This window comes from Eutrigla gurnardus (genome assembly GCF_963514095.1).
Source record: "Eutrigla gurnardus genome assembly, chromosome: 24".
Taxonomy (NCBI): Eukaryota; Metazoa; Chordata; class Actinopteri; order Perciformes; family Triglidae; genus Eutrigla; species Eutrigla gurnardus.
Window position 1 is genome coordinate 8,781,804 of NC_139935.1, and position 21,290 is coordinate 8,803,093.

At 45.1% G+C, this 21,290-nt stretch overlaps 2 protein-coding genes across 2 annotated transcripts in view; one reads left to right on the forward strand and one right to left on the reverse strand.

Moving 5' to 3' along the window:
- Positions 1-14,886, reverse strand: part of LOC311010051 (scavenger receptor cysteine-rich type 1 protein M130-like) — a gene marked incomplete at its 3' end in the record, with an annotated part of 294,749 nt that extends 279,863 nt beyond the window's left edge. The window contains exons 1-3 of the mRNA XM_084004529.1: positions 14,803-14,886; positions 3,844-3,876; positions 3,477-3,764 (exon numbers count right to left, since the gene is read on the reverse strand). Coding sequence (XP_083860655.1) covers positions 3,477-3,764; positions 3,844-3,876; positions 14,803-14,845 — 364 coding nt within the window. The 5' untranslated portion in view covers positions 14,846-14,886. The remainder of the gene's footprint in view (positions 1-3,476; positions 3,765-3,843; positions 3,877-14,802) is intronic.
- A 3,320-nt stretch (positions 14,887-18,206) lies between these two features.
- LOC311010052 (uncharacterized protein) overlaps positions 18,207-21,290 on the forward strand; it is a gene marked incomplete at both ends in the record, with an annotated part of 37,388 nt that continues 34,304 nt past the window's right edge. The window contains 3 exons of the mRNA XM_084004530.1: positions 18,207-18,226; positions 18,679-18,869; positions 19,591-19,606. Of these exons, the coding sequence (XP_083860656.1) occupies positions 18,207-18,226; positions 18,679-18,869; positions 19,591-19,606 (227 nt within the window). The remainder of the gene's footprint in view (positions 18,227-18,678; positions 18,870-19,590; positions 19,607-21,290) is intronic.

A 21,290-nucleotide genomic window follows, 5' to 3' on the forward strand; every position in this document is an offset into this window, starting at 1 on the left:
GTCAGTGTCCACAGTTTTTGTATTAGTCCTTTAATGTATGGTAGTGCAATTGTTCATGTAATTGTTCATCTACCCGGGTAGTGTGATTTTTTTTTTGAGTCTTAACTGTATGGTGTGATAGATGCTTTCTCCAGATGCACGATGAGCTGTTCCGACGTCACACCCTCCACGCATGTAAGCCGGTGTCCTGCTCCACGTTCCTCGGGTTTGGGCTCTGGCTCGCCATCAGAATCGTTTCATACACCAAAATAAAACCAACCGGAGTTTTTCCTCGACAAAACACAACAACCCGGTAATGTCCGGTACTCCAAAAAAAAACCTCCTCACGGATTGTGGATACCTCACGGATCAATAACTCAAGACAAAATAAAGTTTTAACCACTTTTAGTCTAGCTATTTAACATTAGCAAGCTCTCTTCTCGGCTAGTTTCTGTCCTCATCGGCATCAGTGAAGGAAAGAAACAAGCAGGGGATACAAGGAACTACGAGCGTGACGGGGCGTACCCACCAAACGCGATGAACGCGATTTAATCGCGCGACAAATGAAATCGCGTCGCGCTAGACGCTCCAGTTTTGACGCCGGTCCAATATGCCAAAAAACGCCTCATCGCGGCATCGCGGCATCGCGGCATCGCGTCATCGCGTCGCGCGACGAGCCCGCCCAAACAACAACATTTCTTCCGCCATTTCATTCTCTCGTCGATCATGGCTGAGATAACCACCATCGCTGCACTGTATCTACTCTGGCGAAGTTCCCAGCTTCATCTGTGGGCTAGGCGCCGACGTCGGTTCTGGGTGCATGCTACCCTACGGAGGCGGCGTGAGCTCGGCGAGTTCCACCGTCTCCTGCAGGAGCTGCGCCTCCATCTTCTTCACTGGAGCAGCAAGCCGGCAAAAAGCGAGGGAACACCAGGACGTCCGTACGTCAGCACGTCGGTGACGATCTCAACACTGATAGGCTGTCGCGGCGCGTCTTCACGCGAATTCGCCGCAAAAGTTCAATTATTTCAACTCGAGCGATGGCGCGATGAAGCGATGGCGCGATGAAGCAATTTTTCGCGTCCATCGCGCTATCGTGTCCATCGCGTCGCCCGGCGCGATGAAGCGTCTAATCGCGTCTTTGCATTGACTTTACATGTAATCTTGTCGCGCGATGAAGTTTCATCGCGTTTGGTGGGTACGCCCTGTGAGCGGCGCTTGCGTGTGTGGAATACGCACCCTGCTGGTGAAATAAAGGAACTACATCTACAAAACTCAATCAGACTGTATAGCTCAACATAGTTGAACTAGAAATATTGGGGATTACAGTGTGTGTGTAACTAAAGGGTGTTACACTACCATTATCAAACAGAGTTCTTTTTCCATGAAAAATGATCTTTAAAAACCACAAACAACATGTGAAATTCATGGCACAATTCAAACGGGACCAGGACATAATTTCGATCTCGCCATAGGAATACATGCATCAGAAATGTGTTTCTTGGTGGATGCTGGGTGAGGATCATCGGACTTCAATAACTTCAGAATGACAGCTGAGCCAGCTGACAGCTCGAGATACAGATGTTCCAAGAGTTTACCGCCACAGGAGATAATCCAATCAGGATAAAGAAGCACATCGCAACAACATAGCAACGTAGTACTAGTTGTGCGTGTCGGAGAAACATAATGTTTCTCTTTCAGTCAAAGATTCTAGATCGTAAGTAGGCTGGTGGGTCCAAGGAAGCTTCAGATCACGCTGCCAAGTTTACCTAGCTGCCTGCTAGCAACTTTAAATTCAAGGTAGCGTCTGAATGTGACTCCAAACCATTAGGCCAGGATTTTTTTTTCTTTTTTCTTTTTGCCGTGGCGCTGACAAACCAGCAGTGGCGATGCGCATATAGGGGAAACACTGTATGGAGTATTTTCTAATGTCCACTAAACTGGTAAATTGTTTACAACTCTCAGGCTCCTCGCCCACGACCACCGAGCTCCTTCCCCTCCACTCCGTGCCCTTTGAAATCCCTTAGATCACGCCACCTTTGAAACGCATGTCCGATGTTGACTCTGGTTTAATCACGGGCACCGTCGTAATCTCTCTTTTTTTCCTTCTTTTCCACCAGTGTTTTCTTTTCCTTGGTTGTTTTGGACCTCCACGTTTCGGTTTTTAACCGAGGAATTGGAAGCTTGTTGCTACTTCCCTCCGCCTCCCCCCTGTGATAGTGGTACGACCCGAGGGGGGAGGGACTCTGTGTGTGCACGAACACAGCCCTGGGTGCTGAGTGGACAGGATGAGCCGGGTGCTGTCGATCTTTGCAAAACAAATAACAGGATCTACGTGCACGAGGAGCATAGTGTCGGCTTCAGTGAATATGATCAAAAAAATGTTGCCGACTGGGGCTTTAATAACATATTAGAGAAGGTAATTAACCTGTTGGTTTTCTTTTATGATGATCACAAAAGTAGGAAGTCACTAGCAAACTCTTAGTAGCAAACTCATATTTCATTTATTTTAAATCATGCATGGGAATGTACACAAAAAAATTGTTGCATCGAGAAACGGTTTATAATCGAATCATTCCTCTGAATCGTAATCGGATCGAAGCATGAGGTGCCAAGAGATTCCCACCCCTAATAGTCCGTTTAACTGTCTAAATGTGTCAGCATATATACCATGAATATCATTATGTACTATGGAGTATTTTCTAACGTCCACTAAACTGGTAAATTGTCTGTCAGGAGAAACTTGAACTTCACTAACCAATGAGGAGTTTGTCCCATCTTACATCAACCAATCACACGTCATCTCCAGTCAGCTGACAGGTGCTATTCATGAGTACGGCTGTTACCAAACATATTTATAGAGCTGGACTACAACAGAATTACCACAATGTCTGAACATGGAGGAACCTGCTCAGGTACATCATGAACAGGGCAACTGTAACCGTTTCCATGGAAACGTGAGTGCAGTGTGTAATACTGTAAAAGAAACTTGTACTGATGAAATCAGCATGTGGATAGTATTCAGTTTAGTGTTCAGTTCACTGGACAAACAGAACATTCTAGTAGAGGAAACATTCAGGGTCAACTAAAGAAATAGGACAAACCTGAAATGTGGATATAAGGAACATTTCCAGGCTCCACTGCCGTCCTGAAAAACATCTCAACATTCTGACCACCATTGTTTCCATGAGGTCAAAGGAACTTTTCATTTGGAGGGCAGAGACTTTTTATATGAGACACTAACTTTGTTTTGAAGCACGACTTCAATGTTTTGAGTGAGTTCTGACCTTTTGCAGGTGAGTTATGGTGTTGTGTTGGAACATGGAAGCTATTTAGACAAATCAGGTTCTGAGAATATTAACAAAGTTTCAAGAGATGAGCCAAAGAAATTGAAATAAACTGTAACACCAGAACACGTTTAGAACACCACAGCCTGCAGCAGTGACACACAGCAACATTACTGATGATGTCATAGATGATGTCACTGAGGGGCTTACCTGAGCAGGTGAGATCCAGGATGGAGGAAGAGGAGACTGATGTTGCACACTCCCTCAGAGTGGATCCAGAATGAACACAGTCAGACCTGATCCTCCACGCAGGTCTGTATGAGGACTCTCTCCATCCTACAGAAACAGCAGAGCCACAGTCCAGTTCTCTACAGGCAACAGCTGCTTCCTTCAGGGTCCAGTAATAGCCATACACTGGTCTCCAGTCTCCCTGATGTCTCACCTCCAGTGTTCCAGCACAGCGACTGGCTCCTCCCACCAACCTGACATCATCAGGCTCTGAACAGAAAGAAGAGAGTCGTCAGTGAAAGAAGTGAAGATTCTGCTTTCTTTCTCTCTTGTTCATTTCTCTATTTACCTGTTGAGTTGTGATTTCCTTCAACCTGGAGTCCTGGAGAAACACAAACATATATATTGTTTTCATTCAATGAAATAAAATCATCAAACATGTTTTCAAATGATGTTGAAGAGAGCGAATATCTGGTCGATGTGACCACTGCTCTTTGAAAATCCTGTTTGTGTCCACTCCTATCCATCCTTCTGAGGACAAGCAGATGATGGAGGGAGACAGGAGAGAGACAGACAGCAGATGATGGAGGGAGACAGGAGAGAGACAGACAGCAGATGATGGAGGGAGACAGGAGAGAGACAGACAGCAGACGATGGAGGGAGACAGGAGAGAGACAGACAGCAGATGATGGTGGGAGACAGGAGAGAGACAGACAGCAGATGATGGAGGGAGACAGGAGAGAGACAGACAGCAGACGATGGAGGGAGACAGGAGAGAGACAGACAGCAGATGATGGAGGGAGACAGGAGAGAGACAGACAGCAGACGATGGAGGGAGACAGGAGAGAGACAGACAGCAGATGATGGTGGGAGACAGGAGAGAGACAGACAGCAGATGATGGAGGGAGACAGGAGAGAGACAGACAGCAGACGATGGAGGGAGACAGGAGAGAGACAGACAGCAGATGATGGAGGGAGACAGGAGAGAGACAGACAGCAGATGATGGAGGGAGACAGGAGAGAGACAGACAGCAGATGATGGAGGGAGACAGGAGAGAGACAGACAGCAGACGATGGAGGGAGACAGGAGAGAGACAGACAGCAGATGATGGTGGGAGACAGGAGAGAGACAGACAGCAGATGATGGAGGGAGACAGGAGAGAGACAGACAGCAGATGATGGAGGGAGACAGGAGAGAGACAGACAGCAGATGATGGAGGGAGACAGGAGAGAGACAGACAGCAGATGATGGAGGGAGACAGGAGAGAGACAGACAGCAGATGATGGAGGGAGACAGGAGAGAGACAGACAGCAGATGATGGAGGGAGACAAGAGAGACAGACAGCAGATGATGGAGGGAGACAAGAGAGACAGACAGCAGATGATGGAGGGAGACAGGAGAGACAGACAGCAGATGATGGAGGGAGACAGGAGAGACAGACAGCAGGTGATGGAGGGAGACAGGAGAGAGACAGACAGCAGATGATGGAGGGAGACAAGAGAGACAGACAGCAGATGATGGAGGGAGACAAGAGAGACAGACAGCAGATGATGGAGGGAGACAAGAGAGACAGACAGCAGATGATGGAGGGAGACAAGAGAGAGACAGACAGCAGATGATGGAGGGAGACAGGAGAGAGACAGACAGCAGATGATGGAGGGAGACAGGAGAGAGACAGACAGCAGATGATAGAGGGAGACAGGAGAGAGACAGACAGCAGATGATGGAGGGAGACAGGAGAGAGACAGACAGCAGATGATGGAGAGAGACAGGAGAGAGAGACAGATAGCAGATGATGGAGGGAGACAGGAGAGAGACAGACAGCAGATGATGGAGGGAGACAAGAGAGAGACAGACAGCAGATGATGGAGAGAGAGACAGACAGCAGATGATGGAGGGAGACAGGAGAGAGACAGACAGCAGATGATGGAGGGAGAAAATAGAGAGACAGACAGCAGATGATGGAGAGAGAGACAGACAGCAGATGATGGAGGGAGACAGGAGAGAGACAGAAGGCAGATGATGGAGGGAGACAGGAGAGAGACAGACAGCAGATGATGGAGGGAGACAGGAGAGAGACAGACAGCAGATGATGGAGGGAGACAGGAGAGAGACAGACAGCAGATGATGGAGGGAGACAGGAGAGAGACAGACAGCAGATGATGGAGGGAGACAGGAGAGAGACAGACAGCAGATGATGGAGGGAGAAAATAGAGAGACAGACAGCAGATGATGGAGAGAGAGACAGACAGCAGATGATGGAGGGAGACAGGAGAGAGACAGACAGCAGATGATGGAGGGAGACAGGAGAGAGACAGACAGCAGATGATGGAGGGAGACAGGAGAGAGACAGACAGCAGATGATGGAGGGAGACAGGAGAGAGACAGACAGCAGATGATGGAGGGAGACAGGAGAGAGACAGACAGCTTAGCTTCTTTTTAAGTTGTGATTTAGAGAAAATGGGCCTGCAGCCATATAAACTACATTAACTAGCTAAAGTTATCATTAATGTTAGCTTAACCCATTTAATCCCAAATTTTTCCCAGACATGGAAATATCCAAATCATATGTCATTACTAACCCTTTTCAATAATCAATCATTACTTTTGAAAATCTTCATGGAAAATTAGGTGAAAAGTGTGTTTTATGGTCACAAAGGTGACCGGTGGGATAATGTCTATGTTAGCATATTTCTCCTTCACAGTCTTATAAAATACTTCTAAAATGTAAAACTCTGTTTCTGGCAGCATCTCCATCATCGCCACTAAAATACTTCATCACATGCTAGTGTGACTATTTTACATATCAAAAGTCCTCATACATCACCGATATGAATACAGAAAGCAAACTCAAAACATCTCCTTTATTGTAACATTGTGACTTTTGGAAAATGTATTGAAACCTTCATGTTCTAACTTTGTTCAAACATTTTATCTTGTACTTTAGTTCAATATTACTTTAGTGCATTCATTGTAACATTGTAATATTTAATCTGTAGACCAGTCACATGATTCATTTACAATATAGGGGTTATTCAGGATAGAGGTATTCTGCATTCAAGAAGAGGAAAGCATCAAACTAAACTTGGATATATACATGTATATATGTATGTGTGTGTGTGTGTGTGTGTGTGTGTGTGTGTGTGTCTCCCCCTCATAGTCCATATCTGACCCATCACTATCACCATCACTGAGGACAGCATCTTTCTCATGTAACAAGTACATGTACATCTAGATACTGTACATTGTGTTATCCCACTGGTCACAACATGTTTCTTCATTCTGTGACTTCAGTGAACAGAGTTGAGTGATTGTAAATACATATATCAATACTAAACATCTTAAAGATTATGTGAACCAGAAATATTAGTCTTATCTTCATATTAACGTACTTTACTAAGCTTGTTTTGTCGGAGCTTTCATGCAGCCATCCTCCTCTACAGGTGCAACCAGGAAGTAATCAGCTCTGGTCATGTGACATTTACACTAAACATGCAACACTGCACATATGTCATTGAGAGGTTTTATTACTTCAATACTTTCTGGAAATGGATCGATACAATATTCAGTCATGTTTTTAGGACCTGTTAACTGAAAATGTTTTCATGGTCACTATAGTGACCGATGGGATTAAGTTTAAAGTGCACAGCTTAACCAATGTTATTTAATTTACCTGACAATGTTCCTCTCTCAGCCTGAACCATCATAATATAAAATAAAAAGGATACAAATTATGATCTCTGGCTCCATTTTAATCAGATCAGTTAGTTACGTCTTCTTTGTTCTTTACGGTCAACAGCAGCTGGTTGCTAAGCAACGGGAGTGGCAAAGTGTGAGGGCGGACGCGGGAACAGCAGGTGACTCAAACAGGAAGTCCTCTGTAGATCAGACCGTCTCGGCCTTCACGTTCTACGTCAGCTGTGTTCTCTGAAGGATGACTCGCTGAATTTAGACACAACTATTGTGTTTCCTGTGACCCCTCCACAATAAAAGTTTATCTAGTTGAGGTGTTTTAATGTGAAGCAGCAGCATTTAAATGCAGCTCTGACACAGAGTGAACAGGAAACAGTGAGGATGATCAATCAGATGGACTTACACACAGTAACACTGATCACATGCTGCATCGTTTGTCACAAGTCTGAATATACGGCGGACTAACAACACCAACCGCTGCACAGAGAGATGCTTACTGAATATACATACAGTGATTGTAGAAATAATACATGTAACCACTTCAAAACATTCATTTCACAAATACTTATTTACAACAATGATAACTGCAGCTTAGAAAAACATAAGTAGACACTGGCTGCAGCCCAACCCTCCCACAGTAGAAGAATGGACAGATATGATTAATGATAGATACTGAATGGGAAGAAAATCACCTTTCACTTCATATACAAATAGATAAATTCACAAAAATATGGTCAAAATGGGTTTCCTTCATGAAAAGACACAGACGGATCTAAGGGAAGTAACGGATTAAATATGAAAGTGTCCTCAGCTAATTGAACGGTAATTTTAAAAGCTGATAGACAATCTCCCTACAAAGGTGTTTTCTCTTTTCATGTATTATTTTCCCACACACCCCTGCTCTATTTCACTTGTTCTAATGTTGGGAAAAACCTGATTCTTATCCCCTCCTCTCCAATGTTTTATTTTTATAATTATATATAATTATCCATGTACATGTGTAAACAATCTGTGTCCATTTATAAAAATGAATATATTATTGGTTTCACAGTCGTTGGTAAAAAGCATGTCATTTGAACCCCAGCTGTAATTCATTCTGTCAGCCGCTAGAGGGAGCTAGATGGCCATCAATCCGACCGTCCGAATACACGGAAGTACATCTCTCATGTGAAGAGATGCACAAAGATGCTCCTGAAGTACAAAGCTGAAATCTAAAAACTGCAGTTTAAGAGCAGCAGAGAACTTTACAGAGGATAACATGTTTGAGAAATATAATTTAAAAATGTTATGGAATGTAAGGGCAGAGAATAAAATACAAAGAGATATGTTTGCACTGACATAATATATGACTCAGTAATGTTTGTTTCTGTGTGAAGTTCACAACATTTTTCTGATGAAAATATTAATGTTAAAAATGTTGGCCCACTAGGGAGCCTTGTCTGGGTCATGTGTTCTTGAGAGCCAAATCATCTGTATTTTTTTTAAATTGGTATAATAAACTTTGATTGCTAGTATATATGTTGTTGTATTTATTAAATGAGTGAGCTATAGTAGGCCAATGAAGTGACAAGGTTATAATGGTGGAAGTGTATGGTGATATATCTGGCCCTCTGGTCGTGAGGTGAACATTTGTGTGTCCCTCCCTTTCATCAAAGCTGCCCTCCCTGTTCTGGATGAACTGCTTTTTACTTCCCTGTGTTGGGACCTAACCGTTAGGACTACACAATGCGGCCTACAGAAGCCCACACATGCGGCCAGGACAAGGGGACAAAGGGGATTAAAAACTACACCGCCATTTTAGTTTCACATCTCACCCAGGTGAGAGATGCGACACCTCACAACCATCCTATTGGCTGACATCTTCAGGGAACCCCGGGGGGTCCCCTGGAGCGGCCTGAGCTTTATAAACCGAAGCCGCCCGGAGAACGCTCTCTTATTCACTCTTACTCCGACTCCTACTCTGGCCTCTTCCTACAACCGGCGCAACACCACGTTGCAACGGGAGGCGACCCCCTCCCGCAGCGCACCGCTGCAACAAGAGGAACCAAGCCGGTTCCTGCCGTCCAGCTACCAGACGCTGTCTGAAGTAAGCTGACTAAATCGCCAAGCCGCGATTATATCGCCGTCCGTGGAAGAAAGAAACACGGACTGTTTTCTTTATTTGAGTTTGATCAACGAGAGGAAACCCGCTCCGCTCTCGTCTGGACGAAGCCGACTCATCACGTCCCCCGCTGACGCCGGGGACTCACGAACCACCGCCGTTACGGAACGCCGTCATCGTCTTACGCAACGATACCAGTAAGAGGCTATCAGTCTGGGCAGAGACACAAGTGATAGTGTAGGATATGCTTGTAATTCTTGTTAATGTGTTTTAAGTTCTGATCGCGGACCGCCGAGTCCGTTGGTTCATGTGCTGCTGTATTTGAATGCTGATCGTGATCGCCGCTGGGTTGATTTCTGTAACAGTGTTTTCGACTAACCTCCGCCATATTCGCGAGCTCAGAAAGCCTCTACTATCAGTTAAAAGACCGGTCTCGCGGAATAAACGCCAGTTCATTCACGCGAGCCCGTGTGGTAACGGCACGCTTTCTGTCCCTCCGAATATCGCTCGCGCATTTTCTCTCTCTTTGTTTGTGACCCGCTAACACACACACACATACACGTGTCCTAAGCCAGCTGTTCCCGGCGGGCGCTAGGGACATAGCTACATCTGGTGGCTACATACGGCTATCTCTCTCTCTCTCTCTCTCGCTACTCCATCAGACCTCAGTGGCTCCGCCCCTGAACGCTGCGAGGAATAGCTCCACCTCTCTCTCTCTCTCGCTACATCTGGTGGCCGCCCATAGCAATCTCTCCCTCTCTCTCTCTCCCTCTCTCTCGACACGCACGCACACACACACACACACACATGCACATGCACGCGCACACACACACACATCCTTTGTTTAAGCTTAGCTTTGTGTGTTAGGTAGTTAGGTAATAAGGCTTTGTTAATTGCAGTGTTATTGATTGTGATCATTATTACTGATTTTAATAAATCTTATTATATTATAACTAGCGGTCTCTTGTGCTTGTTGTGTATATGTCACTGGATAACAGCAGGTTGTGAAGGCTAGTGCTTGAATTTCACGCCTTTTTAATTGTTCGATTGGTTTTGTACTCCTATGCCAATGATCACGATGATTGGCATGTGAGTATAAAACCTTCATATTGAGACTGAATACAGTTTTAGGTTATCTTTTCCCTGATCCCAGGGTGGTGCCCCGTTTATTCATGATTATATCATGATAATATATTAAATATAATTATTAATACCGATAATCATATTGATATTAATAATTAACTGTTGATAACCAAATCTGCTCCTGCTACAACCCCAACATAAATGACGCCCCGTGTGAGGCCTTCTTAAACCAGCTTTATCCAGAGATTTATGCACAATAACCTGAGAATTATAGTAATAATAACAATAATAGGAATTGTTGTTATTGATATCATTGTTTAGAAATCGATGTTCAAGGATCGATTTGTTTGCTCCCTGTTACTATTTGCCAAGCAAATACAGTTGAGGGTTGCATATGCATGTTGTGATTAGCCATTTATTGTTTGACAACAATACTAACAAACACAGGGTTAGGGATACTAAGACGCGTTATAACACTGTTATTACTCACCAGAGGTGCTAGAGACACCTCATTGGCAGTCCACAGGCTGTAGAAGAGTAGTAACATTTCCATTGTAAGTCACAGGTCGACGCAGCTCACCTGTGCACCCACATCAGTATAACAACAAATACATTATTTTTTCTTGCGATTAGCACCGAACAAGTAAAGCCACCGTATCCTCCCTTTACTAGAAGTAGAGCAGAGAATAGAGCCACAGAGTGCACCGACTCTGTGAACGTTGAAATTGTACCTTGCTATTTCCACCACGGGTTCTAGCTCGAGTTAAAATTTCAAAATAATTCCCTAACTGTTCCTGCCGCGCATTTCAGTTAGCGTGCCTTTGGCAAAGAATTAAGTAAGCAGCCTACAGTAAGTCTGAGTTGCTGTATAGAATCATTAGAGCGTGAAGCTGACCTCTCTAAAAGAGAACCGCCAGTCACCTTATCAGGTGATTTGCATAACCCCCTCCTTTCTCTCCAGACACAATGGAGAACTTTTGTGAACAGTTCATCTCATCTGTGGCACAGAGCCTTCAGACAGGCTACTCTGAGTTTTTGCAGAAACTAAATCTCAGTGAGTGCCAAGAGGAGATCAACGTGTTACTGAACAGCAGATCTGATGAAGTAACATCATCCAAGGGTCCATTGTTAAAATGCTTGCTACTAACTTTCTACAAACAAACCTGTCTCTTGGTTCAGAGTAAATCTGCCCTAGAGAAAAAAGTGGTAGCACTAGAGGAGCAAAGTGCTTGTCACCTCCACGACGCTCAAGCAGCAGACATGAGAGCCCTGCGTTATTTAGATGTCCTGCACACCACAGAGTCCCAGTTTTTGTCCTACAAGAACAGGTGGTCGAAGTCTAAACCAGAATGTCCTCCCTCAGCCGACTCGGCCAGTCAGTGTGATTCAGGCGTCTCCGACTCCCACTCTTTTTGTAGTGAAAATACGACTCCCCCGCCATGCAGAAGATGGGAACAGTTACCAGCGGACACAAAGTCCTTAAGACAAACTCCACTGAGAGATAGCGGTAACGGCTACGCAGCTTCCCATTGCTCCGACACAGACAGCGAAGAAACCAGCAGTGGAACTTACACAAGTTCTCCTCCAAAATCTTCCTATCTTTGGAACAAACCTGTAATTTGCGACGCGCCTCCTCAACCTAGCTTAGTCTCGCCTTCACCAGAAAGGACGCCACAGCGCTTCCGCTTTGAAGAGCTTGAGAGCATGGCTAAAGATATTCAACATTTTGATCCCGACAACTCGAACCATAATATTGACGAATATTTGAGAGAGTTAGACAGACTCCTGATTGACCTCCCCCATGCCTCCTCACGGGAGAAGCTCAGACTAGTCGGGAAGACCACAACCAGACATGTCCGCAGTTTCATAGGAACACTTGCACCCAGAACCCAGGACCGATACCCCAGACTTTGTGCAGCACTCCGGAAGGAGTATAGCCGGGACTGGGATCCCGCCGCCGCTACGATCAGTGCCCTCGCCGTTGTACATGAGGAGCAGGAATCACCCACGGAGTACTATTGGCGCTTCAGGGCCGCCTATGCTCAGGGCCGTAACTCCCCAGGAGTGGAGGAAGAGCCTGCCTTCAAGGCCCTCTTCCTGCATAACCTACACGAAAGTGTGCGCTACGATGCCACCATACACTTCAGGACACATCGACTCTCCATGCAAGAGATTCGTAATTACGCACAGATGGCTTGGGAAACCCACTTAGCGCGCAAACTTAAAAGCCAGCCCGCTAACTTCGACACATCTGCGTCCGAAACGTCTGCCGCCTTAAAGCATAGCCCTCGTAACAGCGCGAAAGGGGGTGAGCGGCCAGCACGCCCCAGGAATCAGACAAAACCAAGGAACGAGAGTAACTCCCAAACATCCGCCGCCTTAAAGCAGAGCCCTCGTAATCGCGCGAAAGGGGGTGAGCGGCCAGCACGCCCCTGGAATCAGACAAACTCCCAAACTGACGAAGATAGGGATCCGTGCGACCCAATCGAGAAGCTGATAAAAACGATAGCGCTATGGCGTGACTCGACCCAACCATCACTAAACTCCCCCCAGAAGCCTGGTAAGAGACGGCGTGGGGATACTGAGCATCACCGACATGCCCACCAACTGCGTCGAGATGGGCATTCACACAGAAGTAGTAGGAAGCCCTACTCCGAAATTCTGTCCCAGTCACGTGAACCAGCAGTGTACAAACATGACAACTCAGATAATGACAGCGCCTCTGACATTTCCTCTGTTTCAGGCTACATGGAGCGTTACAGCCCTGAGCCACAACATAGTAAATATGGCTAACTTAAATCTTCTCCAGGAGTAAACCAAACGACCACTAACCCCTTCTCCTTTTCCTCACTTTCCTTTTCCTCCTTCGTTCCGTTTCATAGTTGGGGCGTGTCCTGTTTGAAACTACCTGAGTGTAATGACAATGTTGATGCTTGTGAAAATTGTGTCTTAGCAGATGTTTGATATAGGTTAGATGGTTAGAAATCTCTGCCCAGACCGTAGAAATCTCTGCCCAGACCGTAGAAATCTCTGCCCAGACCTTGCCTCAATCTCTGCCCAGACAATGCCTCCATCAAAGTCATGGACTTTAACCTGAATGAACTGTTTAACCTCTTTTCCATGGAATATACAGACTGTTTGGACTCCCACGTGTTTCAAGGAATACATGGACGGTTCGGCCCTTATGTTGCTCCGAAGGTTGCGTCCCACACCTCAACCTTCAGACCAAAAGGGGGACTGTTGGGACCTAACCGTTAGGACTACACAATGCGGCCTACAGAAGCCCAAACATGCGGCCAGGACAAAGGGACAAAGGGGATTAAAAACTACACCGCCATTTTAGTTTCACATCTCACCCAGGTGAGAGATGCGACACCTCACAACCATCCTATTGGCTGACATCTTCAGGGAACCCCGGGGGGTCCCCTGGAGCGGCCTGAGCTTTATAAACCGAAGCCGCCCGGAGAACGCTCTCTTATTCACTCTTACTCCGACTCCTACTCTGGCCTCTTCCTACAACCGGCGCAACACCACGTTGCAACGGGTGGCGACCCCCTCCCGCAGCGCACCGCTGCAACAAGAGGAACCAAGCCGGTTCCTGCCGTCCAGCTACCAGACGCTGTCTGAAGTAAGCTGACTAAATCGCCAAGCCGCGATTATATCGCCGTCCGTGGAAGAAAGAAACACGGACTGTTTTCTTTATTTGAGTTTGATCAACGAGAGGAAACCCGCTCCGCTCTCGTCTGGACGAAGCCGACTCATCACGTCCCCCGCTGACGCCGGGGACTCACGAACCACCGCCGTTACGGAACGCCGTCATCGTCTTACGCAACGATACCAGTAAGAGGCTATCAGTCTGGGCAGAGACACAAGTGATAGTGTAGGATATGCTTGTAATTCTTGTTAATGTGTTTTAAGTTCTGATCGCGGACCGCCGAGTCCGTTGGTTCATGTGCTGCTGTATTTGAATGCTGATCGTGATCGCCGCTGGGTTGATTTCTGTAACAGTGTTTTCGACTAACCTCCGCCATATTCGCGAGCTCAGAAAGCCTCTACTATCAGTTAAAAGACCGGTCTCGCGGAATAAACGCCAGTTCATTCACGCGAGCCCGTGTGGTAACGGCACGCTTTCTGTCCCTCCGAATATCGCTCGCGCATTTTCTCTCTCTTTGTTTGTGACCCGCTAACACACACACACACACATACACGTGTCCTAAGCCAGCTGTTCCCGGCGGGCGCTAGGGACATAGCTGTTGTATGTAATACATACTAAAAAAGAAATAATAAATGACTGAAATGGAATGAAAACCTCTGATTGGATGAAAACCCCGTGGTGTGGAGCCTGGCGGTGTTGATGTATGTGAGCAGTTTGTTCTCATTTAAAGAGCCAACACAAATAATATCACATCATCTTTAAAGCAGAGTCCTACCTGAGATCCACAGCAACAGCACCAGCACCAACAGGGGGTCCATGATGTGCAGGTAGACCGTCTGTCTGCCCGCCTGTCTGTCTCTGCTCTGATAAAGACCTGTGCTGTCCTCAATGTAGATCTGTGTACATGAAGAGGTGGAGCTTTACTCTTTACTTAGAAACATTTCTCAGAACTGCATTTCTGGGAAACTAAAAAACTTTTAATCGGACAAGAATCTGCCTACTGAGGACATATTATATGACTGTTACTATGACAACCAGGAAACCAGGAGATGTTCCTATGAGATAAATGCTGTCAGTGTCGTCTTATCACTTTGATCAATGTTTCAACATCAAGTCTTTCAGAGGAGACTGGATTACAGCTTATATTAACTGTTGATGGATCTATTGAATGTTTTAGTAATCAATCATTGAGTCTATAAAACACCAGTAAACGGTATAAAATGTGCAGCCCAGTCTGTCAGAATCCGAGGTGAAGTCTTTAAATGTCTTGTTTTGTCCGACCAACAGTCCAAAAGCCAAAGAGATTCAGTGGATGTGGATCTCTGCAGGAAGCTCCGAGCTGTCCATTCCTGTTGGATTCCTTCTAACTTGTTGACTGCAGTCTGTGTGTAACTGCTGCTCTAACTGACTGTGTCTCAGTCAGTTCACTGACATCATGTTTCAGTCTGACTTTGACTTTCATTCGTCCTTCATAAAGCAGCAGGATGTTTTCAGCTCTGCTGCTTTCTTTATTCAGAACACCTCATATTTTATTGCTCTGGAGGCTCATTTTATTCTGAACCTGTAAATCTGTTTGTGTTGTTTTAGCTGCATTCGGCCTCCAGAGGGGTTCCACCTTTGTCACGGCCTCCTGCACCGCTTTAATCTGGCGCTCAAATACTCTAGAAAACAACTTTGACAGGTACGGTGGCTGAGGAGGGACATACAGGGTGAACTTTACAATAGTGATCCAGCGCTTTATCAATACATTACAACCAGAATCAAAGAGAGGGAGTGAGGGGGGCTCACAGTCTGGTTATGGGACCAGCCGGTCATAAACTGATGCACGGTGAACCTTTGCTGAACAACATGAACAGCTTCATGAACACAATTCAATAACATTCATGAATATAGGCCAGAGATCTTCAACATGGGGTCCGGGACCCATAGGGGGTCCACAGATTTCCAGCAGGGGGTCCCCAACATTAATTGATCCCAAACCTTTTTTTCTTACAAAATGTAAAATATGTTCAAAAATACACATGAACATTAATACAACATCTAATAAGCAAATATAAATGTTATTTGTTGTGTAAATGTGAAATTGTGATGTAGAAATGCCAATATAGATTTACAATATGTTCTGTAAATATATATTTCTGTCAACAATTATTATTTTAATGGCTAAGCATTGCATACATACATCATTACAAAGTACCTGTATACATGGCACTATAGGCTGCACTACACATTATTATTGGCCTGGCTTAATAAGGAACATGATTAATATGATATGTAATAGGGGGCCCTCCACCGTGTCACTATCAGCCAAGGGGCCCTTGGCCTGGAAAACGTTGAAGACCTCTGATATGAATGAATGTAAAAATATGGTCACACTGTTTAAATAATGACAGTAGGCTACTTCACTGGATGGAAACTTGGAATGAGCAGTGGGATAACCGGAATGAACACATTAGTTTCCCAACAAAGTGACTGAGATACAGATAAGACTGATAGATCCTGGATCTTAGCCCGGTCTGGAGCAGGCTAGCTCCACAGGATACATCTCCATGGTGACCGATGCCATGACATGAGACATACTTTCATGGAACTGGATCAAGGCTAACTTCAGCCAGGACCTGGACCTCTGGACTCTGGAACTAACCCCGGACTCTGAACCTGACCCCGGACTCTGGATCTGACCCCGGACTCTGAACCTGATCCCGGACTCTGGACCATCTCTGAGTATGTATACTATAGGGTTGGGCATCGAGATCCGGTTCCAAATAGGAACCGTTTCCTAATCTCCGGTTCCGGAACCGTTAAGAGAAGCTGTTGGAATTGCGATCCTTTTTTTTTCGGTTCTTAAACGTCTGCACTACTTTGTTTGTATTACTCCGCCCGGCGTACGGAGACTCCGCGATAGAACGAAGAGCGTCACTCACTCAACATGGATGGCAGAAGAAGACGCCGCTCGAAAGTCTGGCTTCATTTTAATTTGAACAAAGATGGATTAGCACAGTGCAACATATGTGGAAAACTACGCGCTACTTAGTAACGCGTTACTGTAGTCAGACTACTTTTTTTCAGTAACGAGTAGTCTAACGCACTACTATTGCCAAACCAGTAGTCCGATTAAAGTTACTTATCCAAATACACGGCGTGTTAGTATTTTTGTCAGTAAAAAAAAAAGATCTGCTTTCTTCTTGCGTCTCGGGGATGACGTATGTTAGCCGACACCTTCACGGACGGTCGCGTGTAGTCGCTATACCGGCAGAAACGTAAACAATGGAGGGGGAGAGATACGCATTTTCCAGCTGGAAATACAAGCATTATTTCGACTTCATCTCAGCAAAAGATGGCAACATAAAGGTTCGTTGTACACTCTGTGTTAACAACAAAGTGTTGTCTACTTTCAAGAATACAACGTCAAACTTGAAAACACATTTAGAGTCACAGCATGGCACAACCACATTAAACGAGCAGGTCCCGCCCGGTGACGGTGAAAAGGCGCAGCGTGCGAATAAACAAGACGAGTTCTCGATTTCACGGAGCTCCTGCTAACTCAGTCTGTGCTGAAATGCGAGCGGAGTCTCTCTTGAGTGTTTAGTGGAGAAATGTCTCGCTGCTTGCTGGCCCCGCCCCCTCCCTTCGTCATCACGCCGCTCATACTTGAGGACTGTGCTCATTTGTTTCATAAAACCAATCCTTGCTGCTCTAATGCCGGTTCAATATTCATAAAATGTTCATTCATGATGTTACTGCCATTACAATATGCAAACAATTATTTAAGTTAAGTGAAGTCAAGAAAGACTGTCTTTATTTGTTTTATATAAAACATGTATTTTCTATCAGGACATAGTTTTCAAGTGCAACTTAAAATGGATACATTGTTGATGTTACTGTTAAAAAAGCACATCAATAAAGTGAGTATTGGCAAAATCGGTAGTTGGCAGCTGTTGAATGTAACTAATAAAGTAACTTGTAATCTAACTTAGTTACTTTTAAAATCAAGTAGTCAGTAACTTAACTAAGTTACTTTTTAAAGGAGTAGTCAGTAGTCAGATTACTCTTTCAAGGTAACTGTGGCAACACTGGACCTGTTGACCTGCACCTCAAAGAATCAGAATCGAGAATCGTTTAGAACAGGAATCGAAACAGAGGATCGGGATCGGGATCGGGATCGGTAAAATCCAAACGATGCCCAACCCTACTCCTATGTGATTATGTTCCTTTATATTTACTTATTGTACTATTTACTGTACATAATGAGCTGACCTTCCTTTCAGTAATGTCGTATTTTGCCTGTTGAATACCTAAAGTGAGGCTTTGTCAGGACTACATGAGATTTTGCTCTTGTATCTGAAAGAGAAGCCGAGTCTGTGGAGCTGAATACCTCTAATTAGCACCTTGTTACTCCACGTAGGTCAGAGGTGAAAGGTTTAAATTCCTCCTCAGAGTTAATCCTGTCTGCATTAAACTGTCACATTATCGCCTGTGTTGAACTCACTGTGACCTCTGCACCTTCAGACATCGCTGTCCAGTCCAGTCAGGAAATACAGTCCCTCCACATAACAACTAAATAAATCATAAAAAACACAATTCATAAGTACGGGGAATGAATTAATATGGACATTTTTAACAGAATTTTCTCTCCCTCTCATCTCTTCAGGTCAATGACCTCCCAGATTTCCTCCACGGGAAGGACCGGGAACTCTGCCAGCACATCCGAATCACCTACGTCCCACAAGCCTGCTGTGAGGGGCCGTGATTGGATGAGGAGAGACAGGAGGGTGGGACTTCCTCCTGCATCCCCGCCCTCTCGCAGACCCAGCCACTGCCCAACACCACGCACCTCAGAGGGTAAAAAACTAAACTTTTTACAAACAAGTGTCATTGTCCAACAAAGTCTTAAGAATAAGGTCAGTGGCACATTAACTGGTGTTTTGGCTTTGCAGACCAGCACGTTGGATTTGCTAATTCATTAATTCATTGAGACTATTAATGCCAAGGTTGCAGCTTAGATCAGTTACAGGCCAAGGTTTATAAGAGCGGCTGTGACTCAGGAGGAAGAGCAGGTCTCACACTCATCACCCAGTTAGTGTTTCCAGCTCGTGTCCTTGAGAAAGATCCCAAATAGCTCCTGATATCCAGGCCAGCGCCTTGCATGGCTGTTTTGCCAGCAGTGGTGTGAGAGATGGATGAAACTACGACCTGCAAGGCACCGTTGCAACCACGCTACCAATGCAATCAGAGGACTTTAGCACTTAGCTGTAAAGTTCACCTTCAATAATGGAAGCTAACGTTGTAAACAGCTTCACAACAGAAGCCCAAAATCCAAGATTGGCGACGGCCAAAGAGCTGAACTCGAGACTCTAAAACCGTAGTCCACGAACCAATGGGTGACATCACCATGACTACGCCCGCTTCTACTCTACAGTCTTTGGTTAAAATATGTGTTCATCTACTCTGGGTATTTGGTGAAAATCTGTAACAGCAGTGAAGATGGTGTATATATTTTATGTCTTGGTTTCTTTCCCTTAAAATGCAACTTTAACCCTCCTGGGTCTTTTTTCCCTGACAGGATATCCTGCACAGAGGTAAGAATCACACACACACACACACACACACACACACACACACACACACACACACACACACACACACACACACACACATACACACACACTGGTTGCTCTTACTTTTTAGTACCAAACGGTCTATAAAATTGGTCCAAAAAGCTTCTTAAATGTAATTTAATTCTACTTTGAAACAAATGGATTTCCCCCCATCGATCACTATTTTTATTCACAACTAAAGGAATGATTTGACACTTCAGACTCTGAGCTGCCCTGCTTGGTGTTGCTTTATGTGTCTAGTTTTGCATTTTCCCCTGCAAAGTGTGCTGCATAGATTCTGTCTGGGCGTCAGGGAGACAGACAAACCTTTTGAGCTATAAAACCGTTACAGCTGTGTTTGTCTGCAGGGCTACAAGTGAGGAGGAGGGTTCAACTTGAGGGGGCTAAATACCTGCATGTATGTGTGTGTGTGTGTGTGTGTGTGTGTGTGTGTGTGTGTGTGTGTGTGTGTGTGTGTGTGTGTGTGTGTGTGTACATGGTATGTGTGGCGATCTCTAGAAGGCAGCGTTCTCACTAAAACACCAAACAGTTCACAAAAAGTTCTCTGCTGGTTTTGTTTGGAAAACAAGTGAATAATGCATGAAGTGAAAGCTCCTTCACTCTGCCTCGCTCTGTAGAGATCCTCTCCACAGTCTCAGGTAGCTCATGACTTCATAAAGAGAGAGCTTAGTTTACCTGCTCTCATTATTCTTCTTCAATGGGGAATTTGAAGAGGTACCACGATTGACCTTCTGACCGAGATCCAAATGTTTATTGTTTATTTGCTCCAGAAATGGACTTAAAGGCTCTGAACAACACAGAATAAATGTAGGGCTGCAACCGGCGATTATTTTCATTGTTTGTTTGCAGATTTTTGTTTTTTAATATTCTAAACCAGCCATTTAAGAAGTTAAACGTATGGTATTATGGCATTAGGGAATTTTGCAATTAATATTGTAGGTTTTTTTGAGGCATACAATGAATTTGCTTTGGTGTTTTGGTGCATGACGTGCAAATAAGAGAAAATGGAATTAAAAATGAAGTAAAACAATGCAAAAATCAATAAACACAAATATAGAATACAATTATAATATAAATATTAACAAAAAATAATGTATAATAAATAATGTACAATATATATGAATTTAAATGAAAGAGTGGTAGTTCTGTGGATTGTTGAGGTTTTCATCTTATTTTGATGTGAAACTGTAGAAATTGACCTTCATCAGACTTTTAACCTCAGGGTTCAGGGTCGCTTGGTGTAATCTCCCTCTCTTCAATCAATCAATCAATTTATTATTTAAAGTGCAAAATCACCATGGTACATGGTCTCAATACACTTTACAGTAAAAACAAGAACAATTAAAACTGCGAGCAGTGATAACGGGCCCTCGCATGGCACGTAACTCGGTTAGTGCTACGGCCGCCTGACGTGTCGGACCGCCTGGCCTTGCCACCGCCACGGGGCGGGTCGTCCCCGGCCACCGCCACGTGGCCAGTCGTCCCCCGTCGTACCCGGCCACCGCCACGGGGCGGGTCGTCCCTGGCCACCGCCACGGCTGGCGCCTGTCGTCCCCGGCCACCGCCACGGCGCGGGTCGTCCCTTGCCTGAAACGTCGCGTCGATCACCGTATCAGACCATTGAAGTTGTCCTGCTAGACTGGGG